This window comes from Nyctereutes procyonoides, unplaced genomic scaffold (genome assembly GCF_905146905.1).
Source record: "Nyctereutes procyonoides isolate TBG_1078 unplaced genomic scaffold, NYPRO_anot_genome, whole genome shotgun sequence".
Lineage (NCBI taxonomy): Eukaryota > Metazoa > Chordata > Mammalia > Carnivora > Canidae > Nyctereutes > Nyctereutes procyonoides.
The window spans coordinates 47,345,763-47,371,665 of NW_026575044.1; the positions used below are offsets into that span (position 1 = coordinate 47,345,763).

Sequence of the window (25,903 nt, forward strand, 5' to 3'; positions counted from 1 at the left end):
CAGACCCACCACAGATACCACCTTAACTAGAAGGATACTTATCTTAAATGGGTAAATTTTATTGGCATAAATTTGAGAATGGAAACTGTCTTGACCCCAGCTGTCAAAAAGTTGTTTTCTATTATTGTGTTTTGGTTTTTGCAGAAAGTGAATGTTCTTATCAAGGGATTTGGTATTACAGTACAACATAATAGGGCTTATTATCTATTGAGTAGATGCAAGACCAATATGTCTAGAAAGACTAGTTTGGAAAAAATGTCCATAATACTCTCAAACTAAATGAGGTATATTAAAATTTTTGGTTTCATTTAATGTTTAGAGAAATAAGAACTCTGATTAGGGAATCATAGGGGCCTAAAATATAAAGCCATAATATAGATTAAAACATTTGAACACATCTGGAAATTTGCAAAATGCACATGTAATCAAACTGCAATACAAGAAAGCTTTTCCCAAATGATAAGATAAAGACTAGAAGAAGGAGGGAAATGGAAGTGAACATCTGCTTCCTTTCCTGGATTTTGCACAGTATTATATGCTCAAAAATACTGTCATTGTGTGATTTCCAAAGCCAATTCTTTCAATTGATTTGATTTTTCTTTAATCCATAATCATTAGGTTTAAAATCTCAGTCCTGCTTCATTTATGTACTTCATGAAGTAAGGTGGTTCTGCATTGATTTCACTACAAAACACTTAGCATTGCTTAATGCAGATTCTTAAAATCGCACTAAACTCTCAATGTAAACAATTGTTGTCTTTTTATTGATCAACACATCAGCTCTGTCACATAAAATTATTTAAATCCTGAGATGGCCAGGAAGAACACAAATTCCATCATTCTGACTAGAAAGCTAGCACTTAGGACAGAATTTTACTGTCTGTTCATGGATTCAATTTTTTTTTCTTTAATAAGACAAGAGAAAGATTAATTTTCTTTTATTCCTTTAAAATCACCTCATTTCTCTCTTTTCTCCTTTCCACTGTTCATTACACACAGACACAATCCAACAGAGAAAATCCTTGTAATTGCCAGTAAAATAGCAGCTCTAAACAAAGAATGAATTTTCCACAAACTCTGTGCTTTTCTTCCACTAACAAAAATTCTCTCTGTGATTTTACACTTGTATTGTGGGCAGTGTCTCTCATTAACGATGTTTTATACGTTCTAATGGTCTACAGCATGAGACTCCATCACACTGTTGAGCCTTTAGATGATGGTGTTTTCAAATGACTCTCATTTTTGTTCCTTAGGCATTGTTGTTTCCATTTATTTGTAAATGTTTTGGAGCTATATGTCTTCTTAATTAAAACTCAGTGCTTGAATATGTTAATTAAACATTCTGATATTCATTTCAGTGAAATGTTAGAAAATTACCATTTTAAGTACTCATTCTTTGATTCATTCATTCAGGAGAAACTACCGAGTGGGGAAAACATCTATTAAATTGCCCGTCCACGGGAATGGGAGGTGGGCACCAATCACAGTCAACAACCAAAACATTACAACTGTTGCCCAAATGTGCGAATAGACTTTTAATGGATGGCAGCCACCTTGTTCTTCTAACAAAGGCAGTCCTAATTATTTTTAACACCGAGCTTTTCCTGTCATTGGTAACTTCTTATACTATGGTTGTCTTCACAATGAACGCTTCCTCAATAGTTATATTTAAAAAGCAATTGGCAAATAGTTCCGGTTGCTGAGAATCAGGGCCACAATCTTAAAACAAATAGGAACTTCACTACATCATGAATGAGGAAGAGATGAGGCTAATAAAGAAGGGATGGAAGAAATATTTTGCCTTCTTTTATTAAAAAGCATGTTCCTGAAAAGTAAAATTTCAAACGAGACAGGGAATATTTTCTGTTAGGAAAAGGCAGGCATAAATGTTTTATTCATCCAAAATACTTTTGATTTAAAAAGAAAAGCCTTGTACCATATAAAAACTTAAGTTTCATGTATAAATCAAGAATTTATTTATTTTTATGTAATATGTTCAGATTTTTATTAAATAGATTTCTCCTTGAATTCATTACCGTGGTAGGCTTGACAAATGTATGCTGTTTTCATTTACTCCTTTTTGTCACTTTTGCCTGAGTCTCGTTTGCCTTAGGTAGGCAGTCAACAAAACGTGGATGGATCTGAAACCATCATTGTTCACTTCTATTCCCTGATTTGCCCAAACTACTAATTAAATATTATTTTGTAAAAGTCAGATATAAAATAAAACATGTATTAAAGGATATGATTTTTTTTCTCATAACTGAGCTCTTTGTCCTTTGAAAACTCTCTGCTATATTCTTAGACCAAGGTTAAGGACAGGTTTTCTATTCCATTGAGGATAAATAGTCAGTAAAGCAATTGTATTTATGTTAAGAGAATTTGTTATACTTCCTAAAAATGTTTGATTTGATTCTGGAGCCATATGGAAAATGGAATTTGTTCTTTTTGTGGTCATCAGCTTGGACCCAGAAGTTCTTATTAAGGGGATTCAGCAGGAGAATGTTGAGGATCTATGAAAACTACCACCTCAGGGGATCCCTGGGTGGCGCAGTGGTTTGGCGCCTGCCTTTGGCCCAGGGCGCGATCCTGGGGACCCGGGATCGAATCCCACATCGGGCTCCCGGTGCATGGAGCCTGCTTCTCCCTCTGCCTATGTCTCTGCCTCTCTCTATCTCTCTATCTATCTATCTCTCTCTCTCTACCTCTATCTCTCTCTCTCTCTGTGACTATCACAAATAAAATTAAAAAAAAAAAAACTACCATCTCAGATGGGACAGTGAAACAGATCTTTTAACAGTAAAAGCAAGGAAAGAGATCATTATAATTTTCCTGTAGAAATTATACTTGTTGGCATATAATTCATTATGGTTTAGGAAGCTTTAGATTAGGAAGTATGGACCAGATATTAATTTTTAAAAAGTTATTTTAAGGCAACGGCAATCCATTTGATTGTCTGCTATCAGTACATCTAAGGAAAGACATTTTCACTCCCTGAATACCACCAGCTTGGGCATCCCATTCTCTTCTAAATATGCAAGGAGCCTTTGAGCAAATCAACATTGTGAGGTTCTTCTAAGGATTAAAAGAGGTAGGTTTTTTTTGGTTTGTTTAAAAAAAATACTCCAAACCATATTTTACATCCACTAACTGCTGTATAAGTGTTTTTTCTTATGGTAGCACTTTCAAACAGTGTCAGTAAGTGGTGGGTGTTGTTTTTCTTTTCTTCATAGGACTAACTCTGGTCCTCTAGCTTTTCCTTTGTTTGTCTCGTTTTATATATATTTTTTAAATATGATATCACAAAAAAACTTAATCTTACATGAAAACTAAATTAAGAATTTAACAAAGGTGTATCAATAAAATCATAAATAACAGAATTCCAGTAAATTCTAGTATCTCTACTACATTTTGAAATTTGATTGCATCTGTTTCCTATATGTTTCTGCATTTGCAAGTTTTTAGAAATTGATATTAAAAAATGGTAATGAACTCTTCCCTGCCCCCATTCTGTAGTACAGCTCTTTAAAAAGGTTAGATGTTTCCCTGTTATCTCCTGAATCATTAGCTAATGATGGTTATGGTCATCTCTACCAAATAAACTAAACTGTAGAACAAAAGGAAACAGATTTTCTGTTTATAACCATCCTGAAAGTGAAATTCATAAGATGATGTAGTGGAGAATCGGTGAGACACAGAACTTGCTTGGCTCGAAGAAGTCTTATGTTCTGTTCACCTTTGAAGAATCTAATTCTTCTAACCATTTCTTTAAAAAAAAAAAAAAAATATATATATATATATATGTCAATTAAATGACCATAAAATTGTACTTGAATCACAAGTATATATATATATATATATATATACACGTATATATATGTGTGTGTGTATATATATGTGTATATATATACACCTATATACGTATATATGTATATATACCTGTGTGTATACACACACACATACTTGTGATTCAAGTACAATTTTATGGTCATTTAATCATTATGATTGTGTTAGAATTTATTCTCTAGATTCTATAAATTATCTTTTTAATCAGAACAGTTTTCTCCAAGAATTTGATCTTGGGTCAGAGGAACCAGTTAAGTAGTGGTTGGCAAATTATTTTTTATTACTTATTCCCCAAAAGTTTATGCCATTATTTTATTTTATTGTTGGAATGACAGTATTATTCTGAGAAAGGAAAACTATAGTGTAAAACCTCACAATGCAGAGTTGGCTTTAAGATCCAAAGATCCTGTAATATAAATTTAAAGTAATATAATTTTAAGTTAGCCTACTATAAATTAGTGTATCATTTCCCTATCTAAACAGTGCTTTGCTGGGCAGCCCGGGTGGCTCAGTGGTTTAGTGCCGCCTTCAGCCCAGGATGTGATTCTGGAGACCAGGATCCAGTCCAACGTTGGGCTCCCTGCATGGAGCCTGCTTCTCCCTCTGCCTGTGTCTCTGCCTCTCTCTCTCTCTCTCTCTCTCTCTCTCTCTCTCTCTCTCTCTCTCTCTCTGTGTGTGTGTGTGTGTGTGTGTGTGTCTCATGAATAAATAAATAAAATCTTAAAAAAAATAAACAGTGCTTTGCTTTAAATTAATTAGAAACTATTGAATCTGTCAATAATCAAGACCATTGTAGACAAAGACACAAGGTAGTGTCAGGTGTCATGCATAGCCTTTTAGGCAAGGCAGGCAGACTCACTATTTCCTCCTTTGGCATATTCTAGGGAAGATAGAGTAATATTCAAATAATTACTCTGTTTTATGGGTCACATCAATTATGGACCTAAACTTTTAAAACGAGCCCCAGGATATAGAAAAAGGACATAGTCTGAAGTTAAATAAACCTAATTTCAAGTCCCAGTTCTCTCAACAACTAGCTCTGTGACTGTTATTCATCCCTTAACATCTCTAAACCTCTGGCCCTTCATCTTTGCAGAGCAAGGTAATATGACCTTTTCACAGGGGGTTATTAGGATTATAGTTATTAAGTACTAACAAGGTTTCTGGCACTGTTTTGAGTCCTGGGAACGCTGCAGAGCCTGTCATGGGCTCTCTTCTTCAGGAGTTAGCAATTTAAGGGCAAGTGACCAGCGTGTTATCTGGTACCCTATTGCAGGGATGAGGACTGGCACAGAGAGTCCAAGGGAAGGGGTTGTACACAGGAAGGTCAGGTGAGACTTAAGAAGAGTGCCTCCCGAGCCAAGCAGCTGAATCTTGCGATGTATATTGTCCAAGTGATGTATGGGGAAGTATTTGCTGGGGAGGTTAGGTGTGTGGCAGGGAATAAATGGGTAAGACTGATGAGTTCCAAAAGAGCAGAGAGAACTGAGCAAGTTGGTCTGATCTGAGAATGGGAAGCATGTTAGAAGTAGAGTGAGTGCGGGGATCCAAGGGAGCTCAGGGCTAGAACAAGCAGCCTTATGCCCCATGCTAAGTAGTAGAGATGTAGCCTTTAGGCAGAGAGTAGATCACTCAGGAGCTCTAGGCAAGGAAAAATCTTTGAGGAAGATCAGCCCTGAAGTGGGGCATGGATGGGACAGGGCATGGGAAGAGCTTCGGAGGAATGGCGGCTGGTGGGAATACTGAGCCTTCCCACTGTTCCTTTTTACTGGGTCCAGTTAAGACATAGCTAACCTTTAGGCATGAGGGGAAGAGATCTTGTAAGTGTCACATACTAATTTTTTTTATTAGAGACATGATTTAAAGGAATCAAAACCACTTAGTACTTTTTAGAGGGGAAAAATGTTTTGACTAACCCAAGCCACTGATGATATTAACTGTTTAGAGTATTGTTAAAGTGGACACTAGAACACTAGAAACTGAAAGCCTATCCTAGCAGTGACTCTCTATCTAGTAATTTATTGGAAATTACTAATTGTATGAGTATTTTTAAAATCTCAATTTTCATAAGCAGTAGAAATGTGGTACTATTAGTCCCTCTTGCTGAGAAGCTTCTGGATCTCTTTTTTGCTTTTCTCTACCTTCCTTTTATTACATCACCCTAACCCCTTTGTCATGCCCTTGTGCTAGGTGCTTTTGTAATGATTATAATTTGTACTGGGTTGTGTATGCAGTGCCTGTTGAATGGACACAGTGTTGTCTTTGCCTCCTGAAAGCCAAGTGCTAAGGCTTCTCTGAGCACCAGTCTGCTTAGTGGATGATTGGGGCTAATTCTTGGCTGCGACCAGGGAAGACCCAAGTGTTTGATCATACTATATCTCCTTTCTGCTGTGCCCTAAAGAATCCATGGTTATCTCTGAAAAACTAGGTGTCTGAGATTGGAACTCAGATTACATGAAAGCCTTTGAGTATCATGTACAGTGGAAGCCAAAAGTTATGCATGACTATCTCTCTGGAGGTGGGAGCATGTAGTCCTATGCATTCCCTGACTAGACTGACCACCCTCCCAGAAACCATCCATCCAGGTGACAGAGGTAGACATACAGGTTGGTCTCATTTTCCACTGACAATAGAGAAAGTCACATGCTGCTTTACCCCATCTATCTGGACCATCTGTGAATGTCAACAGTAGAATCATTTACGAGTAGTCTTAGTTGTAAACCTAGAGCACGAGAAGGTTACAAATGCCTTGAACTGAACACTGAATCACCTTCGTTATGAATCTCCAAGCTGCTATGCCCTTCGCTCTCAGGAGCTGCTGGTCTTCCTAATCACAGTTATTGATTGCAGGGAATTTAAGGGATGAATTCTAGAGGCATTCTGAGCTAAAACTAATAGCTTCTGGGAGCAAAGATCTTGGAAATTTTGACAGAGACTAATTGATTTTAACTACAGATGCCTCACTCTTATGTTTTAAAGTGCTAAAATCATATATGATATGAGAGAAAAGATCCCAAATTCTAAGAGGCTGATCAAGTCACGTAAGGAGCAGAGAGGGCAAGTCAACCCAGTGTGCTACTTAGAGCCACAAGCTTTCAGAGCTGAGGAGCCACACAGAGAGGATCTGACCACTTTCTGGTTGTGACAACACTTCTTAATCATATTGTGGGGGTGTGCATAGCCATATCATGAATGTGGTTTTCTGTCATCCTCTTCAGCAGAGCAGTTCATCAGTCAGCACTTAGAAATATGTTCAATGAAATTGTTAAGGGTGATAATACTAAAGCACATAAAAATTCTGGCATGCCTTCTGTTTCATCAGAAATAATTTTATTAAATATATTATTATATGATGCTTGATGGTCAGCTGTCTTTGGTTTTCAGCTACTTAATTATTATTTTTTTAATAAATTAATTTTTATTGGTGTTCAATTTACCAACATACGGAATAACACCCAGTGCTCATCCCGTCAAGTGTCCCCCTCAGTGCCCATCACCCATTCACCCCCACCCCCCGCCCTCCTCCCCTTCCACGACCCCTAGTTCGTTTCCCAGAGTTAGGAGTCTTTATGTTCTGTCTCCCTTTCTGATATCAGCTACTTAATTAATACTCAGCTCGTCAGCCTGTTTGGTAGCAGAACCATAGGGAACAATGTGCATTTTTCCATATCACCCCATGGCTTCTGTGTGGTTCGTTAAAATGCTCACCCTTTGTAACAATGCAGAGTGCCATAGGAAATTTCACAGTTGACATTTGGCTATTCGTTCATTCTTCATTCGTTCACCAAATATCTACTGAGCACTCTTTAAAAAAGATTTATTTATTTGTTTGTTTGTTTGACAGAAAGAGAGAGAAAGAGAGAAAGCATGAGATGGGGGGCAGCAGGCAGAGGGAGAGGGAGAAGCAGGCTCCCTGATGAGAGGCTTGATCCCAGGACCTGGGATTATGACCTTAGCCAAAGGCAGACACCCAACCGACTGAGCCGCCCTGGTAGCCCATCTACTGAGCACTTTTATGTTCAAGTAACTGTGCTAAGATGGTGATCAAGCTGGATAGAAGAGTCCAGAGTGCTCCAAGAGCATCAGATCAAGGACAAAATCTCAACCAGGGATCAGGATATGCTATTTAGGCTGAAACACGAAAGAGAATTAGGAAGTGGCCAGTGAGGGGCTGGACGCAGGTGTAGGTCCACCCAAGAGAGGGACAACCTGGAGAAAAGCCTAGGAGAAGAGAAAATAAAGAGATGTAAACAGTGGTCATCTTAGTAAATACAATTAGAAACACACACATAGTAAATGAGATTTGACCAGCACTCAGGAGTATTAATTAGATTTGTGCATTTAATGCTGAAAGTGAGCATTTTCCTAGGCTAATCATTATGTAAAGTGTATGTAAATGTGATAGGAACTGCAAAATGATCACAAAATGATTTTCATAATTTAGTTCCTGAATATCATTCAGTACCTCAAACCTAATTAAGTGTGCAATAAATGTTTATTGGATTGAACCTCATCTTTTTCTTGTGAGCAAAAGTAATTATCATGAAAACTTTTATAGATAATGAACTGAAGGACAGAAATCTCCTTTTAACTAGTTGGATGTATCGGGAACAAGAAGGATTTCGAATTTATATTTTCATCCTTAAAGTTAAATACCATGTCCCATCCATATAGGATAGAAGCATGAAAGAAGACCCTACCTTTACCCTTGAATCAATTTGTTTTTTTTTTTTAATTAGAAGAGAATTTCAGAAAAGCAACTTCAAATAAGCTATCACTGCAAATACAGATTCCCTCAGGAAGGTCCCTATACACTTGCACATCTGTACTGACTCCTTTGGAAGCTAACCTACCTCTCATCTCTTTAGATCTCAGACACCCCCACTTTTCTCCTTTACTTTCCATCCTCCCATCACTGCTATAGTTCATACTTTTATCTTTCTTGGCTCTCCAGTCACCGCTGCACAGTGTGGCTGCAGGGATCTTTTGTTCTCCTGCTTCATATTACATCAGGGTTTCTCCACTGCCCTCAGGATATATCCAGACTAACATGGACAGTGTGTATCATCCAATCATTTCGTGGGTCAGCCTCCCCTTCAGTCCTTACCCCAGTTAAAAAGACGTAAATTCTCAGCACTGAGAATATGCCAGTTGCAGTTGATGTGTTTTTAGCATGGAATTTTCTTTCTTCATCCTCTGCCCACCCACTACCCCTAACACACACAAATGATGGGACTGTGGGATATTTTAAAAGACTTTATTTATTTATTCATGAGAGACACAAAGAGGCAGAGACACAGGCAGAGGGAGAAGCAGGCTCCCTGCAGGAGCCTGATGCGGAACTTGATCCCAGGACCCTAGGATCATTACGTGAGCCAAAGGCAGATGCTCAACCACTGAGCCACCTAGGTGTCCCAGGACTGTAGGATTTTTAATGGGGTAGAAATATGATTGCATTTGCACATTGGGTCAATCTACCAGGGCAGGGCCACAGAAGAAGGAAAATTGACCCATGAGGCTTCCTGGCAGAAAGTTAACAGGTCGCCTAGAAGAGTGCTTCTGTCCATGGCTCCCACCAATCACAGAGGCTATTGGGTGAGAGGCGGCTCGCAGGTGCTTCTATGGTACACTGAGTTTTCTCCAAATGACTACAGTTTTACTTAGTAAAATCTGGTGTCTCCAATGTAAATCATTCATAGGACTTCATCTAATTAAAAAAACACTTAGCCTGGACCAGAAGCCTTGGGTTTGTGACCTTAGGCCATCCTGTGAACTTTGAGCCTTTCTTCAGTTTTAAAACTGGAGTCCAGTACACACCACCTATCTCACAGCCTTGTCATGAAGATTAATTCAGGTGAAAGCTCTTTCACTGAAGTGCTCAAAAAGGGTAAAACTATCATATCAGGATTTGCTTAACAAAGCATGTTGGTTAGATTGCTATAGTTTGGATTTATTATTTTATTCCCTGTTTTTGATAATAAACTTCAGATTTCTAATCATCACTATTATTTAATATTTATGCCCACATACTGTGATTATCACTTAAATAGGATCTATGTTTTAGAGGTGCATGGGTGGCTCAGGTAGTTAAGCCTCCAACTCTTGGTTTCAACTCAGGTCATGATCTCAGGGTTGAAGATTGTACCCTGCATTAGGCTCCATGCTCAATGCAACATCTGCTTGAGATTCTCTCTCTCTTTCCCTCTGCCCCTGATCGCACTCTCTTTTTCTCTCTAAATCAATAAGTAAAATCTTAAAAAAAATAACAAGTAGGATCTATATTCTAAAGGTAACCCATGAATATAAAAATAGTGAAAGGGAATAAAGGGGAAAGGAGGGAAAATGAGTGGGAAATATCAGAGAAGGTGACAAACCATAAGAGACTCCTAACTCTGGGAAACTAACAAGGAGTTATGGAAGGGGAGGTGGGCAGGGGGTTGCGGTGACTGGGTGACGGGCACTGAGGGGGGCACTTGATGGGATGAGCACTGGGTGTTATGCTAAATGTTGACAAATTGAATTCCAATAAAAAGAAAAAAATAAATAAATAAAGGTAACCCATATTTTGAAAATAATTTTATGGAAGTTGTAAGAACTGTGTGTGTGTGTGTAGTATTAATACTGTATGTTCATCTCATAAAATCATCAGTTTTGGAAGACCTTTTGTTCCGTCAACCACTGTTGGTTGGAGTAGTTGCAAATAACAGCTCTTTCCTGGGAAAGAAGATGCAAAAGTATTCAGAATCATAAACAGTGCAGCCAATCATCTCGTGCAGTTTGATGGTCGTGGGTTTAAATCCTGGTACCTGTTTGCACTGAAACTTGGGCAAGTCATGTAACTTTTTTGAGTCCCATTCCTCTCGGTAAGGGATGAGTAATCTACCTCAGAGGACAGCTGAGAGAATTAATGACAGCAAAGCACTCAGTATCTAACACAAATACTTTCTGCTCAACTAGGAAAGCTTTTCTTATTTAGTATTGACACTATTCTGGCCTATAATGATGGCAGTAACAATAACTAGATGATGTGATGGCTCCTTTTCTTCTGTCCATGTCTTAGGAAACCTTCCAGGTACTCCCAGAATACTCCTGAACCTCAGTTATGATCTGAGCAGTTTGTCATACAGGAGTAATAATTTTGATAATAAAAAATGAATGATCATTGTGACTTGGATTGAAAAGCTATCATGTGCCAGGCCGATGCTCAGACCTTTATGAGAGGATTTCTAACTGTCAAGAGCAGACATCCTCATCAGATGCCAGCATCCTTCTGCACAGGAGGTCCTGGGACCCAGCGAGGTGAACAACAGCACTAGGCCTGTGCAGCATCATGTGACCAGTGATGACAGGTGCACATCAGACACGTGCTTCCTCCCAGGAGTGTCTCCCTCCCTCCTCAGCCCGCAGACCTCTTCCCGGTAGACTCTCTCCAGAACCCACCTGCTTACACCTTCCTTTGCAAACATGGGCCACATCACAAACTAATATCTTCTCTTCATTGTCTCTCCTAGCATTTAGAAAACATGTTAATTGCACCTTTGATTTTTAGATTATGGTCATTGGAATCTTTGGGGTTTATTACTGTTACTTCTTAGAGGTTAGAAGGGATTATTTTTCTTGTTGTTTTCTTCATTATTATTTTGAAACCAACTTTTTTTTCTCTTTTTTTTTTGGTGAAGCCCAACTCCCATTACAATTTATTTAATGTTTAGCTTTACAGTTTTGAGTACTTGAAGGACTTGGATTAAACAAATGTGTTTAGTGTGCTAGATTGTTTTAATCAAATTAATCAGTCTTTCTTTGTTGACATGTATGTTCTTTTTCGTTTCTCCATCCTTAATAGTCTCCAGAGAATCAAGAAAAAGATACCAGCTCTTTTGAAATGCTTATGGTGTTTTTTAATTGCTCCCTCTTATTTCTTGAAGAAATGTGAACTGCAGGAGCATCATAAATTTGGTGGGCTAAATGTTCTTTTGTCAGTGTTCGAACCTTTTGAAAGATTCTATCTGGTGCTAAAATTGTTTAGGGAAAAGAGCTCTAAATATCTGACTTCCAACCTAAATTTTTTCCTTTTTTCATCGGGATATACAGAATCAAAGACCAAAATGTCATTCAATAGTAAAATTTCAGTTTTATATTACTATATTGGCTTGGATTTTTTATTACTTATTATAGCTGAATTGCAACAGTGTGTGTTAACAAAAGGTACTAAATCTCTTATTACCACCACCACCATCCTTACCCCACCTGATTTTAGGTGAATTTTATTGTATTAAAAAATAATACTCTGGATTCCTTTACTGCCAGGAAACAAAGATCATTTTTTTATTAATGTTGCTTCTATGATGACAATGTCAGTCATCTCTTTGAAAATTCATTTTGGAAACTAAGTTTGTTCTTCAAGAACCCTTGAAAAGAAGCTTTAAAAATGGCAGGGGAAGATAATAATAATAGAGTAGATGTATTTGAGCATTTATACAATGAAACTTAATTTAACTTTCCCTCAAACTCCATTTCAAACTTGCTTTTGTGCATGAAAATATAGTTCATAGCTTTCTTTCCCCTATTTTTCAAGTTTTCTTCTCTTCAACATAATCTCCTCTGAAGCATTCTATGTATTAGAGCAGAGCTCTGGTCTTATTACCAGGGCCTCCACAGTAGGTAGGTGCATCAGCAAGCACAGGTCCCCATGCTTAGGGAATGGCAGCCAGCCTTCCGGAGAGCAGAGAGGCTGTCCGTGGACGGGGGACAGCTGGAAATGGCCCTTGGGGCCAAACTCTGCAAAAACCCTCACCCCCAAAACACAGCTGAAGTGTTTTGATGTGACCTTAATGATTAACATGGATATAAAAAAAATTAAATAAATTTTAAAAAAACCATGGATATCATTTGAAATACTGAAATTGAGAAATTATGGATCCTGTAACCTGAGGATTGACTATATAAGACAGAAAGAGTAGTTCCAAATTTGTCTGACAGTGATTTGGAGACAGGTAGAGCAGAGCAGAGCCCAGGACTAGGTGTGGGTAGGCTTCTTCCCCCACCTGCCCACAGAGAGCAGAGGCAGCTGGGTTCTCGGGCCTCACTTGGACATCACGGGTGGCTGTGGGGGTCAAGACAGAGAGCCCTGCTTGTCATACTCTCTAATGCAGTTTTACCAGGAGCTGACAGTATCAAAATTGTGAGGGAAACCCTGCCACTTTCAGGTTGCACTTGGGGCATGCCTGCTGGAACTTCCGGATGTATCTGACCTAGGGCATAGCCCATTACCTTCAGTCTTCTGTACTATTGACAAAGGGTCCTTAGGGCTTCTTGGAAGCTGTCACAAGCAGTCATTAGTGAGTATGATGTTAAAGCTTATTGGAGCTTTGGTGGGGTTGTGTTAGCACAAGTGGCTGGAGAGAACGGGGACTATATAGGCAATCTAAAGACATTAGCTTTTTTGTTTGTTGTCATGCCTTTATTTTTAATTTGGAGAGAAAGCTGGTGGTCCGGGGTGCCTGGGTGGCTCAGTGGTTGAGCATCTGCCTTTAGCTCAGGTCATGATCCCAGGGTCCTGGGATCGAGTCCCACATCGGGCTCCCCACAGGGAGCCTGCTTCTCCCTCTGTCTGTGTGCTGCCTCTCTTTGTGTCTCTCATGAATAAATAAATAGAATTTAAAAAAATAAAGAAAGAAAAAAGAAAGCTGGTGGCCCTAGGCAGTAGAGCAGTCTTCGGGTATTAGTGGTGGTAATGTTTAGACACTAGGTCCAGCCTGGATGTCCTCAATGAACTGATGCTATCAGAGACTGGCATAAACATTTGTCACTCCTCCCCTACATTCCCCTACACTTTGTACAAACCCATTTTAGGTTCTCATCACAGTAGTTCTCCGTTTGAGCCACCTATTTCTAGTACTCTTAGGCTGGTTTTCTCAAGGACAGGGGCAGTCTGTACCTGCTTCCTCCTCTTATTCTTCCCCTATGCCTGGCACAATGCTTAGAATGGGAGGAGGGAGGTTACAGGAATGAAATAATTTTCTTCTCATGTACTGATGTAGAGACTTGTCTGGTCTTGTGCCAGGAGTTATAAAATATTAGATCTTGAAAGGACCTTACTGGTTGGCCGATGATTTAGTGGTAAAGCTGGACCCAGTTGCCTGTGTATGATGACTCTGAGTTCAGTGGTCTCTCAGCGGCACCCCCATTTGGTTCACCTGCCTTCCTTTTGGATGGTAGCATTTATATTCCAGCTCACCTAGACTGCAGTATTGTTCCTGTTAGGGACCAAAAGACTCTGAGTTGAATATAACACAGACATGGAGTAATGAAAACAGTTAGTGTGGCTTTGATGGTATTTGATTTCCATTCTTATTCAAATCGCTAGTGCTATTTAAGAAAACATACTTGAATAATAGTAGCTGACCTTAAATTATAATTTTTACAGTCTTGTGTTTGTTATGAAATTGTGATGATTAAATTATGATTAGCTTAAGTGAAATGAAATCTGCAAAGGAAAATGTCTTCATTTTTAAAATGGGGAGAAATCATTCTTAAAGAGGTTCCATCTAAGACTAATTTACTTGAAATTTGGTGTCTGCTGTGAAGATTAATAACAGGTGGCCTTTTACAGAGCTTCTTAGCCTGAGTCTAATGTTTTAGTTGTTCTTTTATTATCCCAAACCTCCATAACTAAAGGATTTTTTTCTTCCTGCCCTTTGTTCACAATATGGAACTGTAATTGACTTCATATTTCTCACCCAACCTTTCAGCTGTAATTAATATTTTATTATATCAGATTTTATCACTAACTAGCTGAGCAGCAGGGTATTGGACTGCACGCTTAGGCATGCTTGCCCATGCACACGCACATGCACGCACACATGCATGGGCACCAACACACACTGAACACCGGTAACTTACAGATGCTAGGCAAGCTCCTTGTGATGAATTATGGCTGAGAGAACATAAAATATATTTGTGGTGTCCCACAAAATATTCCAAAGCGATTTATGGCCAGTCTTATCTAGAACAGAGCAGGACAAAGAGAAATTAAAGTTGCTAACATAAAATATTCACACCACCCCCCACCCCATATCTATTTATGCTGTGCGGTGTGTTACCCATTGCCCACTATCTGTGTAAAACTAGTTATCAGTCGTCATTTGTGACTTAATGAACAGAACTGTATTAGGTCTTCAACTCAGTGCTAGTGATACATGAAGGACTCTGAAGAATCCTAGTCATGATGATCAACATGTTGAACATGAACTGACCTTTTATCCCTGGTGGCAGTATTTTTAAAGGCAACAGTATTTTTAAAGCTTAGTTAAGTTGTACTGGGTTGTTTGAATGATTGGGGTGTCATTTCAGTAAGTGCTAACAGGTTTAGGAAAAGGGAAGGACCATACCAAGAACAGGAAGAAAATAAATTCTGTGCTGTTGCATGGCAATAAACTTTAATTACACATTTTTACACGCTTTGCATCTAATTTATACTTTCATTTTCTATCACCTCCCTCCCAAAAATAATCTTCAGGAAGATAGAAATACCAGCCTTTATTCTTTCTTTATACATATAGAATAGATAGTTTTACCAAAAATTGCAAATCAAACAAAAAGCACTCTTAGGTACCATGAGATGAACAATATTCTAAGTCCTTGAATGATCACAAGTGTAGACTTTAAAGGATTAGCCAAAGCAACAATGAAATGGATCATTAACTTCTCTCCCTCTCCCCCTTCCTCCTTACCCCCTGTCCTGCTCTCTGGTTGGATAACCCTCCAGTTATTATATGCTGATAAGAAATAGAAAAAGTGGATAAGAAAAATGAACTTACAACTAAGGGTTTAATCTTTTAATCTTGAAATGAATTAAGACCAAAATTTTAGAGTCAATTTCAACTCTGCAGCAGGCTTCCCCTCAATGTCTTCAAAGTTAGAAAAAAAAAAAAAGTATCTCATCACATTTGAACTTTCAGGTTTAACAGAGTACATGAAAGATGTTCCGATGTTCTTTTCTAAGTTATACTTCATGTGCTAGCCTATATAAATGCAGATTTCTTATTCTCCTTGTAAAAGCCTTAGAGTTTTGCTGTAGGAAAGCCTCGCATAAATTAAATTTTAAATTAAATTTCATTCCATAAGAAAGTAATGATATAGTGATGTCACTTTTTTGGCAGATTCATCTTCACTATGGATTGTGCCTTCATATTGCAAATGCCGTAGGAAGATTTTATGTTACTTTAAATTCCAGAATATTGGTGGAATCAGGATAGGGATGGTATAACTTTAATAAACAAAGGGAGCAATGAGTAATACATTAAAAGGATAATAGAATTTTAATTCAGCTCACTAAGCTAGAAACTTCTGCTTGGTTTTCCATCCTCAAGAACTTGCTCTTTTTAATCATCTTTTTAGAAAAACCATTCAGAGAGTAAGATTTTCAAAGCTGCTTTTTGAGACTGCAATTGTGGTTGGGCAGATTTTATGAAATTCACTAGTGAAGTGATGTTATTTGCACCAATGAGAAATGTGTCAGAGAGTTCTGTTAAGGTGCCATTGACCTAGGTGCCAATAATGCGTTAATTTCCTTCCGGAAGACAGCAATGTGTGGCAATTGGGCAGCAGATAGGATTTAGCTATTTTTCATTAGCGCTTGGACGTTGATAAAGGGGAATGGAAAAGAGCTGCTTGACCTTTCAGTGCTTAAATTATTAAAGAGCAAATAGATTTGAGGTCTGGATGCTTGCAAATCTAATTTCTCTTGTGGAGCAAGGATGAAAAGACATTTTGGGTTTGAAATTGCTCTAGTCAACTTAGTTCTTCCTTTAATATATCTGAAGATGAGTAGACGGTAGCCATTTAAAAAGTAATATATCTGGAGTGGAGCAAAGTGTATAACATACCAGCTGGCTCAAATGAGGGCCCTCTAAATGATCATTTAATTCTCAATTTTTCATCTAATCCTCACAAAATTTCTGCTTGGAAAAATTAATTTCCTTTCCCCATATTCACATAGATGGTATTTAAATCACAAAACAAATTTTTCTTTCATTAGAGAATGTCAAATACTGTATTGTTAAGATAGGGCAATGCCTGATACATAGTACGTGCTCAAAAACATTTCTTAATAAGTGAGTAAATATACACACAACACAGCACACATACTACCAAAGTTGGAGAAAAGATGGATGAAGGTGTGGGAAGAGGGTAGAAAAACAGAGATGCAGCTTTTGATTCTCTCGGGGCTCTTTATGTAATCGTGGGTTATCTTGCATAAACTTACAATCAAACCAGCATCTTATCATCATGAAACCTGTTTCTTGATCATTTCTTCTCTTTGCTCTTGAGTATTCAAGAAATGAATACAAAATAAACCTAGTATTAAATTTTAGTTAAGCAGAGCATATTTGTGATCACCACTGTATTTCTTCCCTGCCACTACATATAATGTATATAAAATGGAAATTACTTTTGGATTATATTATGCTTTCAAAAATATGTACCTTATGGCTGACTTCATTTTAATTGTGCTGAGATAGAGATGACTAAATCATAGACCTTTCCTTTAGGAACTTGTGAGGTTTTTAAAAATACTGATAAATAGACACAAATGAGTACTAGTCTTTACAAAAAATATATTTTTATGAGTGTGGATCAGAGCAAGAGTACATCAAAATGGGGGAACAGATCATAAGCCCCTGATAAAAGGTTCATAAAAGGGTCTCAATCTTTTTGTGAGGTGGGGTCATCTGCTGAGAGTCGCAAAAGATTTCTGTGTGTTGGGGAGAACAGCATTTAAATAACAAACTTGGGTCCAGGCCAGGGTGAAGTAATAGAGGACAAGGTGTTTGTAATAGGAGAATTCAGGATGGTGGGATTGGACAGCCTGGAAGTGGTTGTGCTACTATTTCATCTCGAGGATCTGAAAATGAAAAATGAGTGATTACTATCCTGGTACCACTGGCAACAGTTTCTGGTTAGGACTGATTGCTAGAGAGGATACCAGCCGGGCACTGGCCTCACTGCAGATCCAGGAGCTCCCTCCCGGGAAATTATTAATGACTTGCAGAGAGATAGGAGTATGAATTGTGGTCAAAGGTAAAAGTACCATCTATAGCTTCTTTGTTGTTTTTTGAGGGGCAACTGGGTGGCACAGTCAGTTAAGCATCCAACTCATGGTCTTGGCTCAGGTCATGATCTCAGGGTCATGGGATTGAGCCCCACATTGGGCTCTCTGCACAGCATAGATTCAGCTTGAGATTTTCTGTCCCTCTGCCCCTACCCCAGCTCATGTACACTCTCTCTCAAATAAATAAATAATTGAATAAATAAATAAGTAAATAGATAAAATCTAAAACCCCAATTGTTAGCATAATTAGGATTAGAGCATAGATCAATGCACATGCCCCTCTCCCCCCAACCCCTACAAAAGGCATTTCAAGAGAATAGGCACATTTTCTTAGTGCTGTTTCTATTTAGTGGCATACTATGTTAGACTTCTCCATCAATCAGCTATTGTCTGCGCTGTGCTTTTTTTTTTAAGATTTTATTTTTATTTATTTGAGAGAGAGCAAGACAGAGAGAGCACAAGCAGGGGGAGTGGCGGAGGGAGAAGCAGAATCTCAACTGAGCAGGGAGCCCAACGAAGGGCTTGATTCCAGGACCCCGGGATCATGACCTGAGCTGAAGATGGATGCTTCACCAGCTGAGCCACCCAGCTGCCCCACGTGGTGCTGTCTTTTATTTTGACCTTGATCCCTTACTCTAGCTATTCTATGACCTGACCTTCTGTTTAATATTTGCTGCATATCCAACTACTCCAAACTCATCAGTTGAAAATAACATTTCTCTTCTGCTGTTAATATGTGGGCAGCAAAGCCTTTGCTGGGCAGTCCCAGCTTGGGGTCTTAGGTCAGCCATCAGCTGAAGGTCAGTCATGTGGCCTTCCACAGTGCCCCACGCACATGGCTATCAGTGATGCCAGTTGTTGGCTGGGAGCTCTTTGGGACTGCAGAGCAGAGCGCCTGCATGTGACCTCTCTAGTATGGCAGGTTCGGAGTCATTGGACCATTTATGTGGTGGCTGGCTTTTTCTTTTAGAAAGCTTCCTGGGGAGCCAGGCTGAAGATGCATGGCCTCCTCTGACCAGTGCCTTGAGAGTTATCCATTGTCCCACTGTTACATTCTGTTGGTTGTATGTTGTCATTAAGGTTGGCCAGCCCCATTCCTGATGGGAAAAGTATCAGAATTTGCATATATATTTTAAAATTGTCACATTTAACCATATATGTAGGAAGTCAGGGAGAAGGGGGCAAGAAATTAAAGTCCACTTTATCTCAATATGTGTTCCTTGTCTTCTATAGAGGATGATTCTTCCTAAATACATCCTTTTGTGTCATATCCATCACGCAGTGAGATTTCTACCAGATTTGGGGGAATGTCTTACATAACCAATAATATCAGGTCTGATGTTAGGAGGTTAGGAAGTATTTCTGGTTTTTATTTATTTAACTTTACATCATACTCGGAATTTGCTTTATCATTGTACTGTAGTCATTCTGATGTCCTACAGTTGATTTTTATTTGGACAGAATTATAGACTGGGCAGAATTATAGACTGGGCAGCAGCTGCTGCATTGCATTCCTGTAATGGAATGTGCTAAGTAGTTGTATTCCCAGAAATAGGTGATTTCACTGAGTGCACATTCGGCATTCACAAGAGCAAGACCCAAAGAGGGACCTCTCCAGGCCCTCCCCAGGCAGATAGGGATGTTAGGCACCTCTCTCCTGCTCTTCTTTGGCATTGATGAGTGTCTATATGAGCAACTCTAGGATTGCAGAATTGTTCCAGGGAGTCACAGTGCTTTTCTGATACAGTGAGAACAAGATCCATCTATTCTGGATTCAGTTCTTGAAAGCTGCTGTCAAGAGTTAGTTTTTGCTCAGTATTAGAAACTTTTTTTTCCCCACCCAAACTGCACAAATATTCATCATTATGGTAAAATACATATCTTAGTAGAAGCATCCATCCCTTCAAGGTTTGTCCCATTCTCCTGTGGCTACTTTGAAATTCAGACATTGGAAGGGGACAGGGAGGAAAGCGGGTAGGTGCTGGGACACCTGTTCAGGCATCTTCAGAGCATGCTCATCCCCATCTTATCTTCATGTATGATTAAAGTGACCCGGTTCATGATCTACTCTTAGAAACTGCTTATAACTCCAAGGCCTTGGCTTTTGAAATTCCAGTCTCTTTTTTATGCTCTCCTTACATCATCTCTTACCACTGATCTGATATGGTGAAGGGCAAAGGAATATAAGAAAATATGGGAAGTTAAACCTTACTTAAACATGAATCATTACATATTGTGTTTTTTGACTTGTTAATACTTCATGTGCATTCATACAGATGTCATTGAAGAAAATAGTACATTGCCTTTTAAAAAAACTTACAGTGAATATAATTTATAATTTCATTTATTTGCTCATTAGGTAAATTGAGTAAATTTTTCTATAAACTCATCTTCAGTTACATGTGAAAAAAATTTTAGTGTCCTGCTCACATAAACAGCAGAGATTGTTAGATAATTTTTTTGTAATTTTGATGAACTTTGTTTCCCTCAATACTGTGTTTTGGGGGGCGGGGTGAGAGAATTCTATGGGAAAATATTAAGCCCCTTCCCCCTCTTGTATTGAGCAAGAGTTAAGTGAGTATCCATATGCATTAAGCACTTATTATTGATGATATCCAGTGCATTCTTTATTTTGGATATCCCATGGCCCCCATGCAATTGAAGGCAAAGGGTATCAGCCCAATTATCATAAAATATCACTGATAATACTGTTTTTTCCCCCTAGTGTCTATCAAGTAGTTGTTGAGGAAGAACGTCCTCGAAGAACTAAAAAGACAACAGAAATCCTAAAGTGCTACCCTGTGCCAATTCACTTCCAGAATGCATCAATACTGAACTCACAGTACTACTTTGCTGCAGAATTCCCAGCAAACAGCCTCCAAGCTGCTCAGCCTTTTACTATTGGTGATAATAAGACATACAATGGATACTGGAACACTCCCCTTCTCCCCCATAAAAGCTACAGAATTTATTTCCAAGCTGCTAGTAGAGCCAATGGGGTAAGTTTTATAGATGGCTGTTTACTTAGGCCATTTAGAGTTATTAATGTGAACATAGAGTAAAGAAGATAGTAGTAAGAAATAAAGGCATGCTTTTGTATGTTTTTACTTGGAACAAATGTGGGTTTTGTTTTCTCTTTCTAAACTTATTTTCAAAAAAAAATAAAAATAAAAAATAAACTTATTTTCACCTAGAGAAATCTATGGAAAGAAATGAATATATTTGTATTTGTTTTGGTAGGACGAGTATATTGTCAACATGATGGTTTTTATTTTCAGTTTTTACTTGTTACCAAAAGTTGGCTAGCAATTCTGCTTAGCTTACTATTTTGCAGGGAAGTAGTTATAGCTATAGCACATACATTCAGCTCATTTAAAATTTTGTGAGATACACAACATCTGTCTTTTCAGCCTATTCTGTCCCATTTCTTTGGTTTCACGAGAGTTTATGCTTCCTATAGCTGTGACTAAATTAGGTATCTTCAGTTTTTTTTCTTAAGAGAAAATAGTTTTAGAAAAATGCGATGAAAACAAAAACTACGGAGTTGTTCCCGAATTTTTTTCCCCTCTCCTGTTCAGACCAACCCAGAACTCTGGTAAGATATTAAAGTCTCTTTAGAAAGAAGTGGGAATTTTCCAGATACCATGATGCTTTCCCTTCTTCACCACATGGGTCCAAGTATCCTCACTGACTCGACTTTTGCCAGTGAAAAGGGGGGAAATTCAGGACTCTGGAGTTATCCTCTAGTAGTATCTGCACAGAGAGTGAGCAAGGATCTGGAGATGCCAGGGCCACAAGGCAGAGATATTTTGTATGTAGCCCCTCATTCACCATCCGCTCCAGATGCCTACAGCCACCAGCTCTGGAGCTGGAAAATGTATCTGAGTGTGGTTTCTGTAATCATCATAGGAACTTGTATCTGAGCGGGGTTCCAGGAGTAATCACTGTGTGATTAACACCACACTCGGAACAATGAGATCTTTCCTTATCAGCATGTAAATAGAACTACAGATGTTTTTATTCATTTTAAATAAAACACGAATAGTGATTTTTTTCCCCTCTTTATTTAACACAGGAAACCAAAATAGACTGTGTCCGAGTGGCCACAAAAGGTAGGTTGAAATTGTGGGATGTTCTCCCAGTTTATGTCCCTTAAAAATTTAGATGGTATTTCAAAACTTCTCGGAATGTTAACTTTATTGAAAGAAGTGTGTGTGTGTGTGTGTGTGTGTGTGTGTGTATGTACTAGAGTCTTAGCAGTTAACATTGACTATTTCATGTAGATACTTTTTAAAATAAGGAATCATATTATTGCGTTCCAAGCAGTTTTCAATGGTTAGCTTTTTCAAAATTCATTAAAAGTAATGTTTATGGATCTTAGTACACGTTTTTTTTTTTTAACTATAGGACCAAATGAATACTATGACCAATGAATCTTGATGTGCAAAGTAGTAAAATATGACCTATTTTTAAGCAAGCACCTAGTGACAAGAGCTCTCCCAGGTGGAGAGCAGGTGCTTTTTTTCACTGACAGCGGGTCTATTGAACCCAGTAACTGGGTGATGTTAGTAGATCTTTGTTTCCCAGGTCTGGTTAAAGTCCCAAGAAAATGTGATCAGGGACCGGATGTAGAAGTGGCTAGGTGAACCACCACAAGCTCACCACACACAGCCTCCTAAAGAAGACAGTACAGTTGTGTGTGTGCTCGAGCTGTAACCTCATCTTCTCAACCTTGCAGCGTGGTTTTAACCAGCATATGGGACGTGTATGAGAAAATGCTTTAAGAAATGTAAAATCCTGCATTAAAATGAGGCATTATAAATTAACACTTGTAGTTGAACATACCCTTTCAGACCATCAGAGTGACCCTGAGCATGATGAAGTTCTGTGTGATTTAATTTAGAAATGATGGCATGAAGGCATTGTATGTCTATGGTACTAGACATAATCGGGCCGTAGGCAATCACTTGAGTTCTGTTGGATAAAAATACCATGTTTTTGTTGCTTCCCTGTCAGGAAGCATAGTTTGATATGTCATGGACTTCCACCTGCATTTTCAAAATTCTCATTGAATTCTTATTTTGTAAAGATACATGACCTCTTTATTCAGTTAGCTTGACAAATATTTTTTAGTTTCATGGTATGTGCCAAGCCTTGTGTCAGGTACTCACATCCTATGTATTTTGTTGGTCCTCATGGCCTCATAGTTCTGTTTCCAACAATCTATTTATATTGATTTTGAAACACTCAGTTTTTTAATATCATGATTGTACCTGATTAGCTGCCTTTATTTTTAGGAGTAAATAAATAATAAATGAAATTACAGATATTGGTATGTTTTACAAACTGTAATAGGCTCTTAGCTATTATTTATTATGATATTATGATGCCCTTCAATGAGGTGTTGATATCCTGAGACCTCCACACCACTGCCCGTGCTCCAGTTGCTGGAGTGAATTCTATTTCCCCTTGGGTTCAGAAAGAGTAAATCCAGTTCCAGAGTGCCTAATTTATAATGCCTTACATTGAATATCATAGCTAAAAAAAAATTGAAAGCACTTTTATACATGCACTATCTATTTCTTCAATATTACTGTGAGAAAGGAGGCAGGTATTGCTATTTTTATTTTCTAAATGAATAAAACGCATATTTTTAGAGATGAACTGACTGACCAAGGTCCCTCAGCTGCAAATTTGTGGGTCAGGGTTTAATTCTAAACTTTTGAACTCCGATCCTCAGTGTTTCACTATGTCTCACAGCCCTTAATCCAGCAGAACTCTGGCCAGTTATAGAACTGCATTGTATAAGTGTCTGCTCTCCCCTTTATTAAATTGTGGCCCTGCCCAGTTTACTTTGAAAGTGGTGAAATATCTGTCATCCTGTTCAGCTACATAGCTAAATAATTATAAGTAACACAGTTGTAGAGACTTAGAAATCTGACATTGGCTGTTTTCACAATAGATTGAATTAGATGGTGATTTGGATCATTTTCTTCCATCAGCTAGATTTAATCAATAATGTCATTTGTTTTTCAATTCACCCAAGGATGATTAAGTAATCAGATGACCTGATTGACTAAATATTCCCCACTCATATTTTCTGAGTCATTTACAAACATTTATATAGCAACAAACTCTATCCAAATCAACTCTTTTGGGGAAAGAAGGGAACGAATGTTAATAGTCATTATATAACATTGTCACTTCTATTCAGGAGAGCATAATACAAGAGGACACTACAGGAGAATATCTCTTTGCAGGTGGAACTGCACTGTCCGGCACTATTTTATTTTATTATGTTCTACATTTACAGATTCAATGAACTTCCTTTACAGCACAGTCTAATGTTTCACCCCCACTACAGTCAGATCATTTTTCTTTATTCATACTAAAAATTCTTTCAGCAGTGAGGAAGCCATTCCATCTTGACTACTTAGTCAAAACAGAGAAATAGGCAGTTCTAATCATTCTATTGGTACCTTGCAGTAAAGATGCTTGAAATTTAAAAGATCTCAAACTTTTTGTGTTTTTGCCACATATGGCTGACAGTGTGGTGCATTAATTGAATTTCCAGGCACTAAACCACTTTCCTAAGCAGCATTTTGAATTTACAAAGATGTCGATGTTCTCATGAAACAACTGTTGACAAGTATCTTTAAAGAGAAAATATGGAGGTGGATTTGTTTTCACAGGAATCTAGTTTGTAATTTCAAATATGGCTATGTCTCTTAAAGAAATATTTCATACTCTTTATAAATTTAATGTTGTGATTATTTTAATCATATTCCATGGGTATATTTTGGCACTAATCATCTCAAATATAAAGCCTCATAAAAATTAGACATGGGAAAAATACCCAAGGTATGTTCCTACCTATTTCCATATGTGTGGGGGATTGCCTATATTTTCCTATACCCTTTAATTTATATATCCAGATTTCTCATAGGTATATGTGACTCTTTTTATTATGGGCTATAGGCAAACTCATCACAGAATATTCTATCTCTTGAGTTAAAAAGATAAAGATACCATGCAATAATAGAATATGCATGATGTTTGGATGTTACCCTCCATGTGTATGGCGAAATGAATAGAATAGCTCTTAGGTATTCTCAGATTCTCTTAGTTTTATTTTGATTTTTAATCACATTCACATTTTTATAGTTTCAAGACCACCTTGGTCCAACTGTCTTAGCGGTTAGTATATGTATTTTCTTTGACTTTTGCATACCTTATGGCTGCCTGCTGATCAGTGGTAGGGCTGAAACTCTTTTTATGCTAGTTCTAGAAGGCTTTGTTGATTATCAATTCTAAATGGACAGGATACATTTAAAAATCAAAATCTGTCTTGTAGGAAGACTTCTTATATTAAATAAAGTATATCCATTCTAATTGACTTAATAATCAATTTAAAATGTATACTTTGCATCAATCTTCCATAAAATAATATTTTCCATAACATTATACCAGCTGTCCTTCTCCTTGACAGTATAGCCATTTTGGGGCTTTCCTATTATAAATTTATTTTAAAATGTATGTGAGCACCTTCTGAATGTTAGGAGATAATCTGTGAGACGTCCTAGTACATAAATATATCACTTCTAAATTTTTAACGATTTTGAGTTCATAGATGTTTTGAAGGGCTTTTTTGTTTGGTTCCTTTATTTTCAGTGTATGAGGGCTAGAGTCATATGTGTGTATTTATTCCTTTCTTTGCTATGATTTGGCTAACAGCAGTGTAACCAGAACTTGAAACAAAAACTTCATGAGAACACATACTAAATTCTTTCCAAAAGCATTATAGGAGTCAGACTAAAAGTCTTAAACAAAAAGAAAACAAACCATTATTCTAGTGTCATATTTTAAGGTGGATTTTTTGTGCAAAAAATGATTCACTCTTTTTAAGCTCAGTATTTTATTTAACTTAACATTTGTCCTGCAACG

General features: G+C 37.9%; 1 protein-coding gene across 2 annotated transcripts in view; it reads left to right on the forward strand.

Moving 5' to 3' along the window:
* Positions 1-25,903, forward strand: part of PTPRM (protein tyrosine phosphatase receptor type M) — a 768,694-nt gene that overhangs the window by 487,226 nt on the left and 255,565 nt on the right. For both annotated transcript variants that reach the window (XM_055323971.1, XM_055323972.1), the window contains exons 12-13: positions 20,685-20,958; positions 22,035-22,071. In XM_055323971.1, coding sequence (XP_055179946.1) covers positions 20,685-20,958; positions 22,035-22,071 — 311 coding nt within the window. The remainder of the gene's footprint in view (positions 1-20,684; positions 20,959-22,034; positions 22,072-25,903) is intronic.